The sequence below is a fragment of the Perca flavescens genome, chromosome 4 (genome assembly GCF_004354835.1).
Source record: "Perca flavescens isolate YP-PL-M2 chromosome 4, PFLA_1.0, whole genome shotgun sequence".
Lineage (NCBI taxonomy): Eukaryota > Metazoa > Chordata > Actinopteri > Perciformes > Percidae > Perca > Perca flavescens.
This window is the reverse complement of record NC_041334.1, coordinates 4,816,558-4,833,461: the sequence shown is the minus strand read 5'-3', so window position 1 is coordinate 4,833,461 and position 16,904 is coordinate 4,816,558. Positions and strand designations below refer to the sequence as shown.

Genomic DNA, 16,904 nt, shown 5'->3' with positions numbered 1-16,904 from the left:
CTGAAATCCCGTCCACATGGATATCCTCCGCCAAGCAGCTTGCTAGCCAATGTACAGGCGTTGGATAATAAACTGATTAATTAATTCTACCAAGGGAATTTACATCGGCCGTTATCACAGCGGTAAACACACACAAGGTCAGGAAATGGTCAAGCCAATCAAAGGTCGCCCTACAGTCTGCACAGCACGCAGTCTGAAGCACGTTCCAGGTCAACACAGATGACATCAATTGAATCGCTGAGTCTGTGGTAGATTTAGTTTGTAAAACAACAGACGGAACTGTAACCAAAACTACAGTTAAATCATTCCACACATAGAGCAGTAAAGGAAGCAAAGAGGGACTATGGAAGAAAGTGGAACTACATGTGGCAAGGTCTAAGAACTGGGACAGATTACAAATCCAACCCCATCTCCTTGTCAAGTGCTGATGCGTCTATAGCAAGTGAGCTAAACACATTTAATGCTCGCTTTGAAGCCATCAGCAGCCAACATGCAGAAACAGCTAAAGCAGAGGTTAATGCATGGGTTGGTGCACCTCTCACACCAGTATATCTCCCTTTCTGAGCATGACCTCGGGAGGGCTTTCAAGCATGTAAACTCCCAAGAGATGCAGCAGGACCTGACGGTATCAGTGGGTGTGTCCTCAAACTATCTGCTGACCACCTAGGTATTAGCAATGATATTCAACCTGTCACTGGCTCGGTCTGTCATACCCACATCATTGCTGTGCCCAAGAAAACATGACCAGCCTGCCTGAATGATTACCATCCAGTGGCACTCACCTCTGTAGTGATGAAATACTTTGAATGGCTGGCCAAGGATTACATCCTCACTACCCAGTCTAGTGGACCCTTTACAGTTTGCCTACCGTCCCAAACGTTTGACGGAAGACGCCATAGCACGCATCCTCTACACCACCCTGTCGCACCTGGAAAAGAATGGAAACTATATTAGATTACTGTTTATCGACTACAGTTTAGCATTTAGCACCATATGTCCCTCCAGCCTCGTCAAAAAGCTCAAGGGCCTGGGATTAAACACCTCACTGTGCATGTGGATCTTTGACTTCTTGATAGGCAGACCCCAGATGGTGAGGGTGGGCAGACACACCTCTTCCACCCCCTTATCCTTAACACTGGAGCACCCCAGGGCTGTGTTTTGAGCCCCCTGCTGTACTCTGAGGACCTGCCCCGCTGGTGTCAGAATAACAACCTACTCGTGAATGACAGCAAGACTAAGGAGATGATAGTGGACTTTCGGAAGAAGTAGGGAAGGAACTACACCCACTTAATATTAACGGGTCCTCGGTGGAGAGGGTGGACTGGATATCCCCCTAAAGTACTGAGGAATTTCTACTCCTGCATCATCGAGAGCGTCCTAACAGGGAACATCACTTCCTGGTACGGAAACAGCACCGAACAGGAGCGCAGGGCCCTGCAGAGAGTGGTTTGTTCAGCTAAACCTACATTAAGCGGTGCCCTACCCTGCCTAAAGAGCGAGTCCTTCTACACCTTAAAGTCCTGTATCTGCAGCCAGATGGCAGCAGTGTAAAGCTTAGATCTAGATGGTGTAGTGATTGTTGTCATTGACGATGGTGAGGACAAGGTGTGTGATGGACACTGCCTAAGTCTCCACACCACCCCCTCATTTCAGTGACATTGTGTTTTACATGATTTCACGTGACAAATAAATTGATTGATTGATTTGTTACCACTTCCTCTGAGGTGTGGCTTTGTAGCGCAGTCTAAAAATGTGATGCTGATTTTTCAAAGTCCTTGTGGGAATCTAACTGGAACTGCCTTGTTTATCTTTAAACATATTGGCCGAGTTGTGGTTAGCTAGATGTTGGAAAAACATTCCTGTTAGTCCCGAGCTGTGCAGCTGGCAGTTTGTCCTCCAGCAGATACACTAGGTGGATCCTGGTGCCTGATGAGAACTGTTTATCCAGAAGCTGTTTCTATGCAGGTTTCTAGGTTATCCTTGAGCAGGCAGGCGCCACCCTGTGAGACTGTCTCAAACACATAGAGCAGCAGACACACACACACACACACACACACACACACACACACACACACACACACACACACACACTCAATTACTTGCATTGCAGGCTACTGACAACATAATTTTGGATTGGATTTTACACACACTGACTGTTTATTCTGTTGTTATTATGTTTCAGTGACTCAGTGATGATTCAGTTCAAATCTGTGAATCTTATTATAATGTTGTGACTGTTTATCAGAAACCCTATTGCCACCAGCAGTAAACAAAAGGCCTGTTATCAAAACCCAACAGGGACTTCACACATTCAGGCATTCACACAGGCAGACCCAGTACTTGTTTTGTTTGGTAGCTCTAGAGTCATGCACACACACACACACACACACACACACTTAATGGTCAGGAGCCTGTATGCAAGTGTGTGGGTGGGTGTGTATGTGTTAAAGAAACAGAGATTAAGAACGTCCAATATTATGGACAATATGTGCAGAAACTAGGTCAGATGCCACACACACAAATACACACACACACACACACACACACACACACACACACACACACACACACACACACACACACACACATTCAGAGCGCCCTAGGATCCAGAACAGCTGAGTTTGAAGCCCTGAAGTAGCTGAGGATTCTAAATACTGTTAAGCAAATTAAGCGAGGAATGAGCTTAAGCAGGCAGACAGCTGCAGTGCTGCTGTGCTCTGATCAGCTGATGCGTCAGCTGACTGTGTGATGTCATGCATTCCTACTTTATTATAAGTGATAGAAGAATGTATAGAGTATGGAGTGTGGTCTACTCTATGTGTAAAGTGTCTTCAGACAACTCTTGTTATGATATGATACTATAAATAAAATTGAATTAAAACTGAATTGAATAAACCCAAGTTTCGATAAAATGTAATTGTTTTTCATCCTGGATCATCTGTTGATGATCCCAACTGAACAATGGACAGATTTGACATCCCGGGATGCCATCTTTAACATGGTGTGTTGATCTATGTCCTCTGTGTGCTTCATGTGTCTGTTTGCAGTCAACATGACCCCAGTAGACCAGCTGGACCAGCAGTGAGCCAGATCCAGCTGGAAGAGCCTGCAACCATACACTCCTATCTGCAGTAAGTAACCTATAAACACAACTTACCAGCAGTAATATGTATGGTCAGCTACATTTATTCAAACCTACCTGCACACACACAACATCTACAAATCATTTACTGTACATTAGGGCTGAAAAATAGAGGGAAGAAAATCAAATTACAATTTTTTTTTTTCTGCCAGATATTGCAATTATGATTAGATTTCTGTTTGCTTAAATTCAGATAAAACATGTGATGTCATCATGTCATGCTCTATATTCTTATGCAAGGATGAGAACATCGATATGAGTGTTTTTCTTTTAATAAGCATGGAGCATTGAGCAGTCAAACAAAGAACACTTATCACAAAAGCGAAAATAATAATCATAAAAAAAAACTATTCCAATAAAAACATATCAGTACTTTCCTCTAAACTGAATCGTCTGATCTTCCTTAGTTCAACAGCAGCATTGACATATTGCACCTTCTAATATCATATCAATAAAGTTATGAAAACAAATGAAAAATCCACTGAAAATTGGACATTTCTGTAAACAATCTGTGATATCTAACATTATCCCAGCATTTATGTTGTGGAAAAACAGTAAATATAATAATAAAAAGAGGAATGAAAAATGTTAAACCAAATGTTACGCCAAACATTCAACTAAACATCGAACAGTCGATGATCTTCACGGTTAGCTAATCGCACTCTTTCAAATCGCGATTCCGATTTGAAAACAATACATCCCCCTTAACATAAATACTCCACAAACAGCACATTTATGGATTATTTGGAGTATTGTTTGTTAGCACAAAAAGAGAAAAGGAGAGAAAAGGCCAAAGTTGGTAATCACTTAGGGTAACAAGTCCTTAAAGCTATAGTGCGTAATTTCTGTCTCCCCCATGAGGAATTCTAAGTAATGACAACAACACTGTCGTCATGATACAAGCCTTCCGTGATCGTGCACCTCATTTGGCAATGGCTTGAACGTAACCAACATTAATTAATGTCAAAAAAGTTACGCACCAAAGCTTTAACTATCAGCTGGTGACCAGTATAGGATACAGTAGATATACTGTACTGCACACAGGCCTATTGGTTTCTGTTGATGCTACTCCATGTATGAGCACACAGGACTGCCTGTGTTTTCAGTTTTGGTCCTAAGGATTAGTATCCCTCTCTATTCTACAAGGGTTCACAAGTGGATTCCACTTCTGACACAACATTAATTAACCATTAAACCCAAGACAATAACACTTTGTTCACACTCTGTATTTCCTCTAAGCACCCTCCAACCTTACAGCTGAGCCACATATTGTATACATGCCAGGGCTGGGACGATATGCTTTTGTCCCGATTGGATTCTTTCACGTTACATGGGCGCCAATTGCATTTGTATCACGGTTTTCATTGGTAGCAATTCTAGACAATGCATAATCAGCCAAAGTCCGCATATTTATGCGGGGGCCGCCTTTTTTCAAATACGCCGCACTTTCGCCGCATAAATTGCCGATTTCCCGCACAAAATATGCGGGGCTTGCATGATTATCCCCGCATTTTCGTTGCAAAAAAGTCACATATATCCAGAGGTGGGTAGTAACGACTTACATTTACTCCGTTACATTTACTTGAGTACGTTTTTGAAAAAATTATACTTCTAGGAGTAGTTTTAAATCACTATAGTTTTTACTTTTACTTGAGTGGATTTGTGAAGAAGAAACTGTACACTTACTCCGCTACATTAGGCTACAATGAGCTCGTTACTTTTCTTTTTACCTCTTTGGTATTCTATGCGTCATTATTTTTATCCCACGACGGTGGTTAACAACTAGTTAAGTCAACTCAGGGTTTCCCAATCCAGCGGCGAACAAGTTCACATAAAAGAGGCGGTGTTTGCGCAGCATGACCAATAGCCACATATTTTACATAATGAGAGCAAACTATAATTCTACATAAATATGAAGAACACAGACACGGTTTTACTAGCCTAGTGAGACCGTCCTGATCTCGCAAGCTCCATTTTTCTACTCGCAGATCAGTCTGGCATCTTGAGATAGAGAAAATTTGGAGCCGTTCGCCAAACGACCGACCAATCAGCGTTGGTTTTGAGGCGGGTTTAGGTGTGACGCAACGAGAAGCGACTGTTCAGTCTAAACAACGCGGCAGCTTCCATGGATGAGATGAGCGTAGCTATCGCAGCAAGTTTTATCTGAATTAGAAAGTATTCCTTCGTTGAAAGAAGAGCAAAAAAACGGCACTGGAGGCTTCTTCTCCCGACTGGTTTCGGCAAGAGTTTGATTTGATTGGTTGATTTGGCCCGTCTATCACCAACTATAGGTGGTGATAGACAGATGGTTTATCCAATCATATAACCAGGATTTTCGCCCCTTCCCAAAAGTTCTCCAACGGAAAGTTCCCAGATGGATATGGCGAGCAAATGCGTGCAATCCTTCTGGCCGAGTCAGGTTACGGTTTTACAGGCAAAACACAATACAGTCGCTGCTTCCTAAAACAGGAGGAAAGCTGGCAAAAAAAAAAATAGCTGACGCTGTAGATGTGTAAATCACAACTCTTTATCAATATCACTTCCCCATCAGTCAATCAATCACTTGTTTTTCTCTTTTTCATCAAACCGCAATTTTTGCAAATTCCTGCAAGTTCCTGTAATTTCATCACATAAAATTGTATAAATATCCCGCATAGTCCATTTTTTAAGAAAACATGCCGCATAATCAAGGATTTTTGCCTACAACAATCACAAAAAAACTCTGAATGCACATCACATGGCAGTCATTCAGTCTGACATTTATTTCATATGTAAATTTCATATGCTTTCCGTCTGTTTTGCTGGAAACAAATGTCGTGTAGTCGCCGTCGGCGGTACCGTAGAAATAGAAAATATTTAGGTGAATCATTGGTAAAAAAAAAAAAAATATATATATATACTGTATATATATATATATTTTGATTCTGGGGAATGGAATCGATTTTAAAAGTCGTCACAAGAAACATCACGATACATACAGTACGATTTTTCAATTATTTCTTTTCCCCCACCCCTAATACATAGTATGCATTTTAAATTCTATTTGTTTCAGGATATATAGGTCAATACTACCACGTCGTTATGCTTCTTATGTCAGCCACAAGCAATTTGAATCGGTGGAGAATTGTGAAAAAAGAGAATGAAGTGTAGCAGCAATGCATGATTCATTAGCAATGGCTGCAGCATGAACAGCAGGAGTCACTGACAGCTCATCAGCTGGCCTGGGAAGGCTGCTAGGAAGCATTTCATTAAGGAGGTCAGGGGAATAGTGCTCTCAGACATGTTGGCTGCAAGTGGAAAAACATGCATTTTACTGTTTATAGTTCCATGGATCACAAAGCAAGTTCAATAATCAGTGCTACTGATAACAGGGTTTTTCCTGCATAGAGGAATTTTTTATATACACTATCTCACAAAAGTCAGTACACCCCTCACATTTTAGTAAATATTTCATTATATCTTTTAATGGGACAACACTGAAGAAATTACACTTTGCTACAATGTAAAATATTAAGTGTACAGCTTGTATAACAGTGTAAATGTGCTGTCCCCTCAAAATAACTCCACACACAGCCATTAATGTCTAAACTGCTGGCAACAAAAGTGAGTACACCCCTATGTTAAATTCCCATAGAGGCAGGCAGATTTTTATTTTTAAAGGCCAGTTATTTCATGGATCTAGGATACTATGCAAGTTCCCTTGGCCCTTGGAATTAAAATAGCCCCCCATCATCACATACCCTTCACCATACCTAGAGATTGGCATGGGGTACTTTCCATAAAATCATCTCTCAATGCAAATCAAACCAGCTATAACTGAAATAAAACCATGCCAATCTCTAGGTATGGTGAAGGGTATGTGATGATGGGGGGCTATTTTAATTCCAAAGACCAAGGGAACTTTATCAGGATGCATAGTATCCTGGATCCATGAAATAACTGGCCTTTAAAAATAAAAATCTGCCTGCCTCTATGGGAATTTAACATAGGGGTGGACTCACTTTTGTTGCCAGCAATTTAGACATTAATGGCTGTGTGTGGAGTTATTTTGAGCGGACTGCACATTTACACTGTTATACAAGCTGTACACTTAATACTTTCCATTGTAGCAATGTGTAATTTCTTCAGTGTTGTCCCATTAAAAGATATAATGAAATATTTACTAAAATGTGAGGGGTGTACTGACTTTTGTGAGATACTGTATATATGGTAACAGAAACCATAACAAAAACAGTCAAAGCAATGGCAGCATAAAACCTTTGCATCTGACAGCTAAGAGTCATTATTCACACCACCACTAGAGGTCCTGTCAGGCAGATGTAAACATTGGTCTTTTCTCTGCTGAAAAAGTCTGCAGTGTGGTAGACTGGAGCAGATCAGACCTGGGCAAATCAGTTTGGATCAGATATTTTGCACAGTAAGTGTTCTGGAAATCACACAACTTCTCTTGGCAGGCAACAAGACAATAAGGGTAGAAGCACAAATGTACTAACAGCATGTCTTTTTCTCCTCTGTCCAGGCACTGTGATTTGGATATGAATGGGAAGGTGAATACTAATGCTGAGAATATTACTCACTCCAAAAGTGCAAATATGGTGTCAGACCTGTCCCCAGAAGGCCAGCCTTACACCCGGGTGAGCGCACGCCCACACGCATGCACACACACACACACACAGACACACACACTTGACGCACGCACGCACGCACGCACACACATACAATACGATACAACTTCATTGTCAGTTCACACTGAAATTCATTTTGCGTATCCGAGCAGATGCGCTCAAAAAGAAGAGCACTTCAGGCTGCAGTTTAATTTCAAAGACATCTGTGAAGGTTTGATGCAAAATTAAAGGTTTGGCATCAATCCTTAATTCCAGAAATTTGAAAAAAAAGAAAAGAAAAGGTCAATATATTAACTGTGTACTGCCTTTAGTGTCATCAGTCCTCAGGAAGTGGTGTGATCACACTCGCTATTGTTGCCTAAAGGGTCTTGGCTCAGTAACCAAGTTTTCCGTCACATCCTTTGTTGGCCTCATGTCCCTCGTTAACCTCATGTTATTTGAGAAAATAATTCCGTTTAATTGGCTCCATCTATAGCAATGGCGTAACTGATCTGCCCATGACAAACGGATGGACACACACAGACACACTATCGAGCAATTTCCCTTTACCATGTACGGTATGTGGAAGCTCATAGCTCCGCTATACCTCACTATTACAGTGGGAATTGCTTGATATTTCACAAATACTATTTAATAAAAGCATAACCAATATTTAAACCCTCTTTCTCCTCTTTTTTTCTGTCTGTCTGTCTGTCTGTCTCTTTTGTCTGTCTCTCTGTCTGTTTCTCTCTCTCTGTCCGTCTGTCTGTCTGTCTCTCTGTCTGTCTGCACCTTAACTAAGAACAACTTAGTATTTAGAACTTTGTACGTGTACTCGATTCTTGCTCTTCTGCGTTTGTACCTTCAAAGTTGAATGCACTTATTTGAAGTACAAATTCATTGTAATGTATCTGTCTCTCTCTGCAGACGTCTCGTACTCCCAGAGGTACTCCCAGAACGGCAGCCACGTTTGGGAAGCGTTCCAACTCCATGCGCAGGAATCCCAAAGCAGCAGTCAGCAAACAGGGATGGCTGTACAAGCAGGTCAAAGCTGTTCTCTCTCCTCCCATATTACTGTGACTCCTCTGGTTTTACACCAGTCCCCTGGTCATGTTTAGTCCTACTCAGCCCGTGGTCCTACGATGCCTTCTGATGCACTGGGGGAGCCGTGTCAGGTCTAGGAAAATCAGCCCGTTGATGTCATAGTGATGTCGAACAAACGGCACGCTTCGCGGCAATGGAAGGATCCAGTGTTTTTGAAGCTTGGCCCATACTAGGGACTACAACTTTGGATATCTCGACCTCTGTTTGGATTTTGACACTTTTTTTTTTAAATCCGCCTCTTGTGACTCCCCCCAATTTTTCAGAAGTGCAATACTAACTTGCTTTAAGTAACAACGGGAATACAGAGGCCAAGATTAAAGGTCCCATGGCATGAAAATGTCACTTTATGAGGTTTTTTAACATTAATATGAGTTCCCCCAGCCTGTCTATGGTCCCCCATTGGCTAGAAATGGTGATAGGTGTAAACCGAGCCCTGGGTATCCTGCTCTGCCTTTGAGAAAATCAAAGACAGAGAGACATCATAGCTTTCAAATGAGCAAAGTCGTCCTTTTTTCAGTGGTGCCTTTTATTTTCAATTCGATGCTCAATTTTTTTCACTGAAAGAATGTTGGAAATGCATTTCTTTCGTTTTTAAATTCAACAAGCAAGTTGTTGTATTTTAGCAGAACACTGAAAGCAGAAAGGCAGAACTAAGTATACTTTAATATCCGTTCATTTAACGCAAGTTATCACGGTCTTCAAGCATGTTTTCGCAAATTTTCCTCACATCGAGCGAGCATCCTGAGTACAGACAACTTTGTTAATTACTATAACAGACATTCCTAATTAGATTGCATGCCAAGCTATGGTCTACTGTGAGCCCTGAGAGACTGGCAGGCCCCCTCTCTGTACTCGGCCTGGCAGCTGACGGCCGTGCAGCTTTAGTCTGAGCTATCTGATGAATGAGCGTGTGACGTGTGTGTTCCCACAGGCCAGCAGTGGAGTGAAGCAGTGGAACAAGAGGTGGTTCGTCCTCGCCGACAGATGTCTCTTCTACTACAAAGGTTTGGGCTTCACTATCTTCTCCCGCTTGGATATCTGCTTCTATGGTTTTCCCTTTATACCGTTGGTGACGAGCAGGGCCACACGGAATAGGCGGACACCGAACTTTATGCTGAATTCTTTGGCAGATAAAAAAAAATAAAATCTAAAAATCCCAAAAAAAATCATATTAAACTGTAATGAATGTTGACACATCTCCACCACTAGCGAAAAAAAAAAAATTTGTCTGCTAAATTCCACAGATTTTTAATCAGGATCACCGCTAATAACTAAAACTGCAGATTCTGTTTGGGCCTGCTAATGAAGCTAATGCTGTGTTGTATTTAGATAATGTGTGGCCAGTATGAGGGTTACTAACTTATTAATGTGGTTCTTTTATTACGCCACCTCTGTTAAGAACAAACCCATACAGCACACTGCTTGATGTGTTAAACATTGGTAAATGCAGTCAAAAGTTTGTGCCTAACTTTACATTTCTGAAATATTATTTGATGTCAGCGGTTCTGCCTTTGTTCTCAGAGTGCATAAACGACATGGAAATATTGATCAAATCAAGATTAGATTAGATTAGTTAGTAGTTTTGCACTTCAGAGTGTAGAGGTTTCAAAAATCGTGTGTCATGAAAAGATTGTGCGTGTAAGCAGCAGCCACCCGCAAATACACAAAGGAAGCTTGTACAGACAAAAAACATATACAACAGCAAACATATCAGGAAATACTGTGTATAGAAACAAGAAAATATGCTGCCAACGTATCAACCTCATGGGTCATCCAGTCTCTCCTCTCTGTCAAGATTTTCTTGACATCACACCTGATTTCCTCCCTTGCAGTGCAACAGGGGAAAGATCTTTTTATATATATATATATATATATATATATATATATATATATATATATATATATATATATATATATATATATATGTATATTCACATGACTATAGCCATGTGAACAACTGACCTAATTTTCATAAGTTTTCATCAGTTTCGTCATTCTACACAGAAAAACTGTAATGAAATCACTCCTTCACCCAGCTATTCAGATGACTGCTAGGTACTAATGATATTATTTGTGTAATTACCTTTCTATTAAGCTGCACTCTCTTCTTATACATCGTGTTGGCCCGAATAGAAGACGTTTTTTTTTTCTTCTTCCCTCGAAATGCGTCTGAAAAAGTGGGGTTGTCTTATATTCGGGATCTCAATAAACTGTACATTCACAACAGCAGATGGCGCCAAATAGCGAGCCACCTGGCAGTGATAGAGATTAAGCCAATGAACCAGGACATGGTGTCAGTGAATTGCGGTTCGGGTGAATATTTCTGTCTGAACGAGACAGAGTAGGAACCGGGCCCGACCAGAACGCGACGCAGTTCTTGTAAACCGAAGCACTGACTTAATGTTTCGCTGTCCGGAGTGTTACTCGGGACACATATGCCTATTTCTGACTATGTGTCTGTGTGGGCGCGCTGCTGAAGCTGTGTAACATCTGGCTGAACATCTGCAGACACTATATTTTCACCAAAAAAGAACTTGAACCAAGGTTGTTTTTTCCGCTCTGAGATGGATAGCCTAGTTGGTATTAGAAATTGTCCTACCTAGAGCTGGGCGATATGGAGAAAATCAAATATCACCATTTTTTTTGACCAAATGCATCACTATCGATGTTGCGGCGATATTGTAGGGTTAACTATTGCTGCTTTCACAAAATATTTACGTATTGAGATTTTTGATGAATAATCATCAGTGATGTGGATATAATGACTAAGTGGGTGAAGGCAGACAACAGAACAGCTTAGAACAGTTTGTTACGTTTAGAAAATGACATCACGTTACTTTAAAGCAGCCTTTAAAACCAGGAAAAAACACAACTTGTGTCATATTACGATATTTAAAATGTAAGACAATATCTAGCCTCATAAATTGATATCGATATTATATTGATATAATACCCAGTACTAGTCCTACCAATAGACTACAGTTTGTTTCTTTTGTACAGTATTTACGTTATACCATAAGTTGTCGATTAACACATGGGACTAATTAATATGACAAGTTTTAATATTTTCAAATCTGAACAACAAAAAAAACTTATTTTTCCTATCAACGAGTCTTGAACAAGAGGGGGTCGTCTTATAATCAGGGTCGAATACAGTAAATGACCAGAGCTTAAAGAACTTTGGAAACGTTAATCTTCCAACCATATTCAGTATTTGTAAAAAAGTGTGTGTGTGTGTGTGTGTGTGTGTGTGTGTGTACATCATTTCTCACATGCAGATGAATGGGTCACTGAATCTGGGCTGCAGCCTGGCTCTGCTCTCATTTCAGCAGAGCACATCCCCATGGTAATGGTGGCTGCAGTCTCTGGAAATCAGCAGTGGAAGAAAAAAAAAACCCAACATATTTGTTATTTATGAAAAAATATTTCCTCATTTATTATAACTCCGGTAACCAATTTTTGTTTAAAATACGCGCAGTGGAATACGGTTTTAATATTATGAGACATTTTCTTGTAATTGTTTTTACATTTCAAATGGAGAGATTGAACAACAATAATTTAGTGAATGCAATGTTGTTGTTTTTTTTCCATAACTAGCTCATTAGGTGTTCTTACAATAATAAATACACCATTAAAAATGATAAGAAACGTTTTTTTTTTTAAATCAAATGTTGAAGTTAAATTACTCGTCTCTACCGAAAAACAATACAATTTAAGAGAAAATGTATGAATTTAGTTATTTTCTTAGTTGATCTGTATCCAAATCCCAGTGCTGTTTTCCAGTCTTCTAATGGGTCTTGAGGGGACTTGTCTTTTTCTAGCGCTGCAGTAAGTGTCCAGTACTGTGGGGCTCATGTCTCAGTGATGATGTGTTGTCCTCTACCTCGGAGCTGATAGCAGCCTTGACTAACCTTGAGCTGGATGCAGCAGTAAAGCCCCGATAGACCGAAAACGCACACGGTGATAAGAGTCCAACCGCCAACTCAACACACAGTCATCATAGTAGTTATGCTGCTACTGGAACAAAATGTTGGTCATATGTGCACTCTGTATGGCAATAACATCCATCTATCTATTTATCTTTCTATCCATCTATCCATCTATCTATCTATCCATCTCTCTATTGTTTCAATCTATTCTTTCTATCCATCTATCCATCCATCTATCTATTCCTTCAATCTATTCTTTCTTTCTATCCATCTATCCATCCATCTATCTATTCTTTCAATCTATTCTTCCTATTCATCTATCCATCCATCTATCTATCCATCTTTCCATCTTTTCATCCATCTATCTATCTATCTATCTATCTATCTATCTATATATCTATCTATCCATCTATTCCTTCTATCTATCTATCTATCTATCTATCTATCTATCTATCTATATTCTATATTATCTATGTAATTGTAATTTCCCCACTGGGGATCAATAAACAGTATAATTAGTATAATTATAATTATCTATCTATCTATCTATCTATCTATCTATCTATCTATCCATCCATCTATCTATCCATCTATTCCTTCTATCTATCTATCTATCTATCTATCTATATTCTATATTATCTATGTAATTGTAATTTCCCCACTGGGGATCAATAAACAGTATAATTAGTATAATTATAATTATCTATCTATCTATGTATCTATCTATCTATCTATCTATCTATCTATCTATCTATCTATCCATCTATTCCTTCTATCTATCTATCTATCTATCTATTCTTTCTATCTACCCAGCCATCCATCTTGCTATATTTGACATATTCTTTGTCCCCTTTGTCTTTCTAGCTCCGTAGCAGTTTTACAAAATAATCTAGGTTAAGGTTGTGATGATTTTACAAACTTCTAATAACAAACATGGCCCACAAGTGCCCATGCCCGTTCTTTTCTTTTCTTTTCTTTTCTTTTCTTTCTTATTTTGACATTATTTCCCTCTGTTCTGGGGGGGCTTCTCTCTGTATTCTGAACACGTCTGTTGTGTTCCAGCCTCCTCTCCTCTCCGTCTGGCCCAGCTGTGTTTTGGAAACGAAGGCTTAGAGAGACCGAGAGCGAGCAATGGAGGGAGGAATTTGTGACAGTGCAATTTACCACTGGAATTGCTATGCCACCCAGGACTGAGGACCAAAACATGGGCACAAGGGGAGGAGAAAAAGCCCCGGTTTTTGTTGTGTGGGTGTTTTACAGGGCTATCTCTGACTCCTCCGAGGCACAGCTTGGGCTTATGTGAGTGTGTCTGTTTAGACAAATGAGTTTTATATTTCAGATATTTCTTCACTATCGATATCAATGATACTCTATAATCAATATGCTCAATTTAAAAAAAAAAAGTTCTTACAAGAATAATTTATTTATATATTTATCAATAGATGGACAGAAACACTGAAAAAGTTAGTTTTTACTTGCAACTAGAGTCAATTTGCAGCACTTACAGCAAAGCACGGAAAATATGACTAACGAGAAGCCCTCTACATAATACAGAGTTGATGTTGTCTCCTTCATCTGGTCAGGGAGTGCATGTTCTGCCCTCAGGCTCCATACAAGACAGCCAATGGCTCCATGTTATCTTGTGGGAGAGCAATCAGTATAATATGATATTGTTATGCAAACAGTTTAATATTAACAAGATTTTTTCTAACAAAAGGCCATTAAACAGTTTGAGTGTAAATTTATAATCTCTCATTTTCCAAAATGTTTTATTTCACTTTATTTTATCCAAATTAGCAATTATTTTGAACATTTGAATTAGACATGATGTGTAAGCCTCACATTGGTCCCTCTCAGCCTCTGTGTTGCCTACCCTGTTTTCGAAAATCCAAGAATTACAAATGGTCTTAATGTAGGTTATATTCTTGAATTATCTCAATAAAAGACTATACTTAACTTATACTGTATAATAACAATCTCACCAGGGGGGGTCTCACCAGGTGGATCCCTACTCAGCTGCAGCCCTGAATGTCCTGTCATTTCTGCAGACCTACCTGATAGCTGGGAGTCTGCCATAACCCTGCGAGGGATTGTGACAGAAATCTGTGTTTGCAAATACACACGGAACGAGAATGATCCTGGATGTCATCGGGGTTCCTCAGACGTGCCCAGGTGCTGAGAGTTGGCAGGACCAGACCTTCAGTCCCTCTGTGGGACTTGGTCATTGGTGCACTTTAGCATCCCCCCCTTTAAACCCCAGGGAGGGGCTGCTGCATTTGAAAGAGAATTTAAAACAGTGTTCCTGTTGGCCATAACCTCTGGTAGAAGGATAGGTGAGCTGCAAATACTGTTAGATCGTACGTCATAGAGCGTGATTCATCTGCGTAATTGTTTTTGACACATTCTTTTTTCCTGTAATTAATTAACCAAATTGACCAACATGAATGTGTCATTATCACTTTGCGTACCTTCCTGTATGTTGCATTGTGTGTGTTTCTGTTCAGATAGTCTAAGATAATGCAAGTTCATGGTTGCAGTCTATAAATACAGACATTAATAAACCATTCAAATGTGTGGTGGGGGGGGGGGAGCCACGGACGGAGGGGAGGTAGAAGTTTTTCTATTCACCTGCTGTCCCCCCTCGTGTGTGTGTGTGTGTGTGTGTGTGTGGGTGTGTGTGTGTAAGAGAGCGCATGTGTGGGAGTGAGATAATGATCAGCCCACGTGACTCAGTCTTGCAGGAATCTTGGCCCCCAGCCAACTGTACCTGCTGCCACACACACACACACACACACACACACACACACACACACACACACACACACACACACACACACACACACACAGAATCAGGGTATTGTATGATTGCACAAGCCCTTCCCCCTCCCCCAGATCTCTGTCTCTCTCTCTCTCTGCTCCATTGCCCTTGTTTGTTGCTCTCTCTCTCTCTCTCTCTCTCTCTCTCTCTCTCTCTCTCTCTCTCTCTCACTCACACACATAAACACACACACACTCAGCACAGCAGGGAGAGTGTCGGTGCAGAGCTGCGTTCAGGAAATAGGAGGTAAGATGTTCACAGAGAGAGAGGAGTGTATCCCTTTTCAAACTGCTGAAATTTTCATGCCTCCTTTCATTATTTAGTCAGCACCGGTGCTCCCCTTCTACAGTGCTTCTATTTATCGTCGCTGGATCCCGGTGTGTGTGTATGTGTGTGTGTGTGTGTGTGTGAGAGCGTGTGAGCCATTACCGCTGCTTATCAGAGGGAAACTCAGCCCATAATGGATATCTATTCTAGGAAGCTGTCACCGTGGGAGCAGAGATTGTGCTGGGAGGAGGGCAGCTTGGATTCCACCCTCATGTTTGGACTGTGCTGAACACTCCTTCTCTGTTTTTTTTTGTTTTTTTTGTATCCTGCAGGTTGGATGAATTGGCTCTGGCTGTAATTGTTATTTCTCTCACACAGTAGGTGTAGCCATGCCTCGGATTGTTATTCTGTTCCTCTCTGATTCTCTCTCCTGGGAGGTTTTCACACTTTCATTTCTCTCTTCGCAGACGAGAAGGAGGACACGGTGTTAGGGAGTTTGCCGCTGCTTAGTTTCCGAATCGGAGGAGTGGAGCCTTCGGATAACATCACCCGCAAGTTTGCCTTTAAGGTCAGTAACATCCTGGTGGAGGCTCAGAGGGTGCTGGGAGCTCTATGTGTTATTGCATTTCACGCAGGGGGGGGATGCAACGGGACACAACGAGCGCATAACTTTCAATGTGCAAAGACATGCATTCGTGTGAAACAAATGGCTTACATGTGGGAACTAGGGCTGCACCGCATATCGTTTTCTTATCATCATCACGATATCAGCTGGCGCAGTAAACACAACGCGAAAAGACACTGAAAAAGACACTCGGAGATTTCTTGTGTTATAGTTGAAAGAAAATAGCAGCAGAAGACTGCACTTTAAAATGTAACGGTCATTCTTTTTTTGGGGGTTTTTAAGTGCTGCCTTTTATATTCAATTCAATACAATTTGTTTAATAAAAGAGTGTTGGAAATGATTTCCTTTCATTTGTTTTCCAATTGTTGTATTTTAGCAGAAAACTGAAAGGAGAACCTACCACATTTTAATATCT

General features: G+C 40.6%; 1 protein-coding gene across 5 annotated transcripts in view; it reads left to right on the top strand.

Annotated features, from left to right (window-relative positions):
• The window catches only part of plekha6 (pleckstrin homology domain containing, family A member 6), a 99,306-nt gene that overhangs the window by 22,490 nt on the left and 59,912 nt on the right, over positions 1-16,904 (top strand). For all 5 annotated transcript variants that reach the window (XM_028576705.1, XM_028576702.1, XM_028576703.1 and 2 more), the window contains exons 2-6: positions 3,048-3,131; positions 7,662-7,776; positions 8,674-8,790; positions 9,782-9,854; positions 16,332-16,432. In XM_028576705.1, the coding sequence (XP_028432506.1) occupies positions 7,678-7,776; positions 8,674-8,790; positions 9,782-9,854; positions 16,332-16,432 (390 nt within the window). In that variant the 5' untranslated portion in view covers positions 3,048-3,131; positions 7,662-7,677. The remainder of the gene's footprint in view (positions 1-3,047; positions 3,132-7,661; positions 7,777-8,673; positions 8,791-9,781; positions 9,855-16,331; positions 16,433-16,904) is intronic.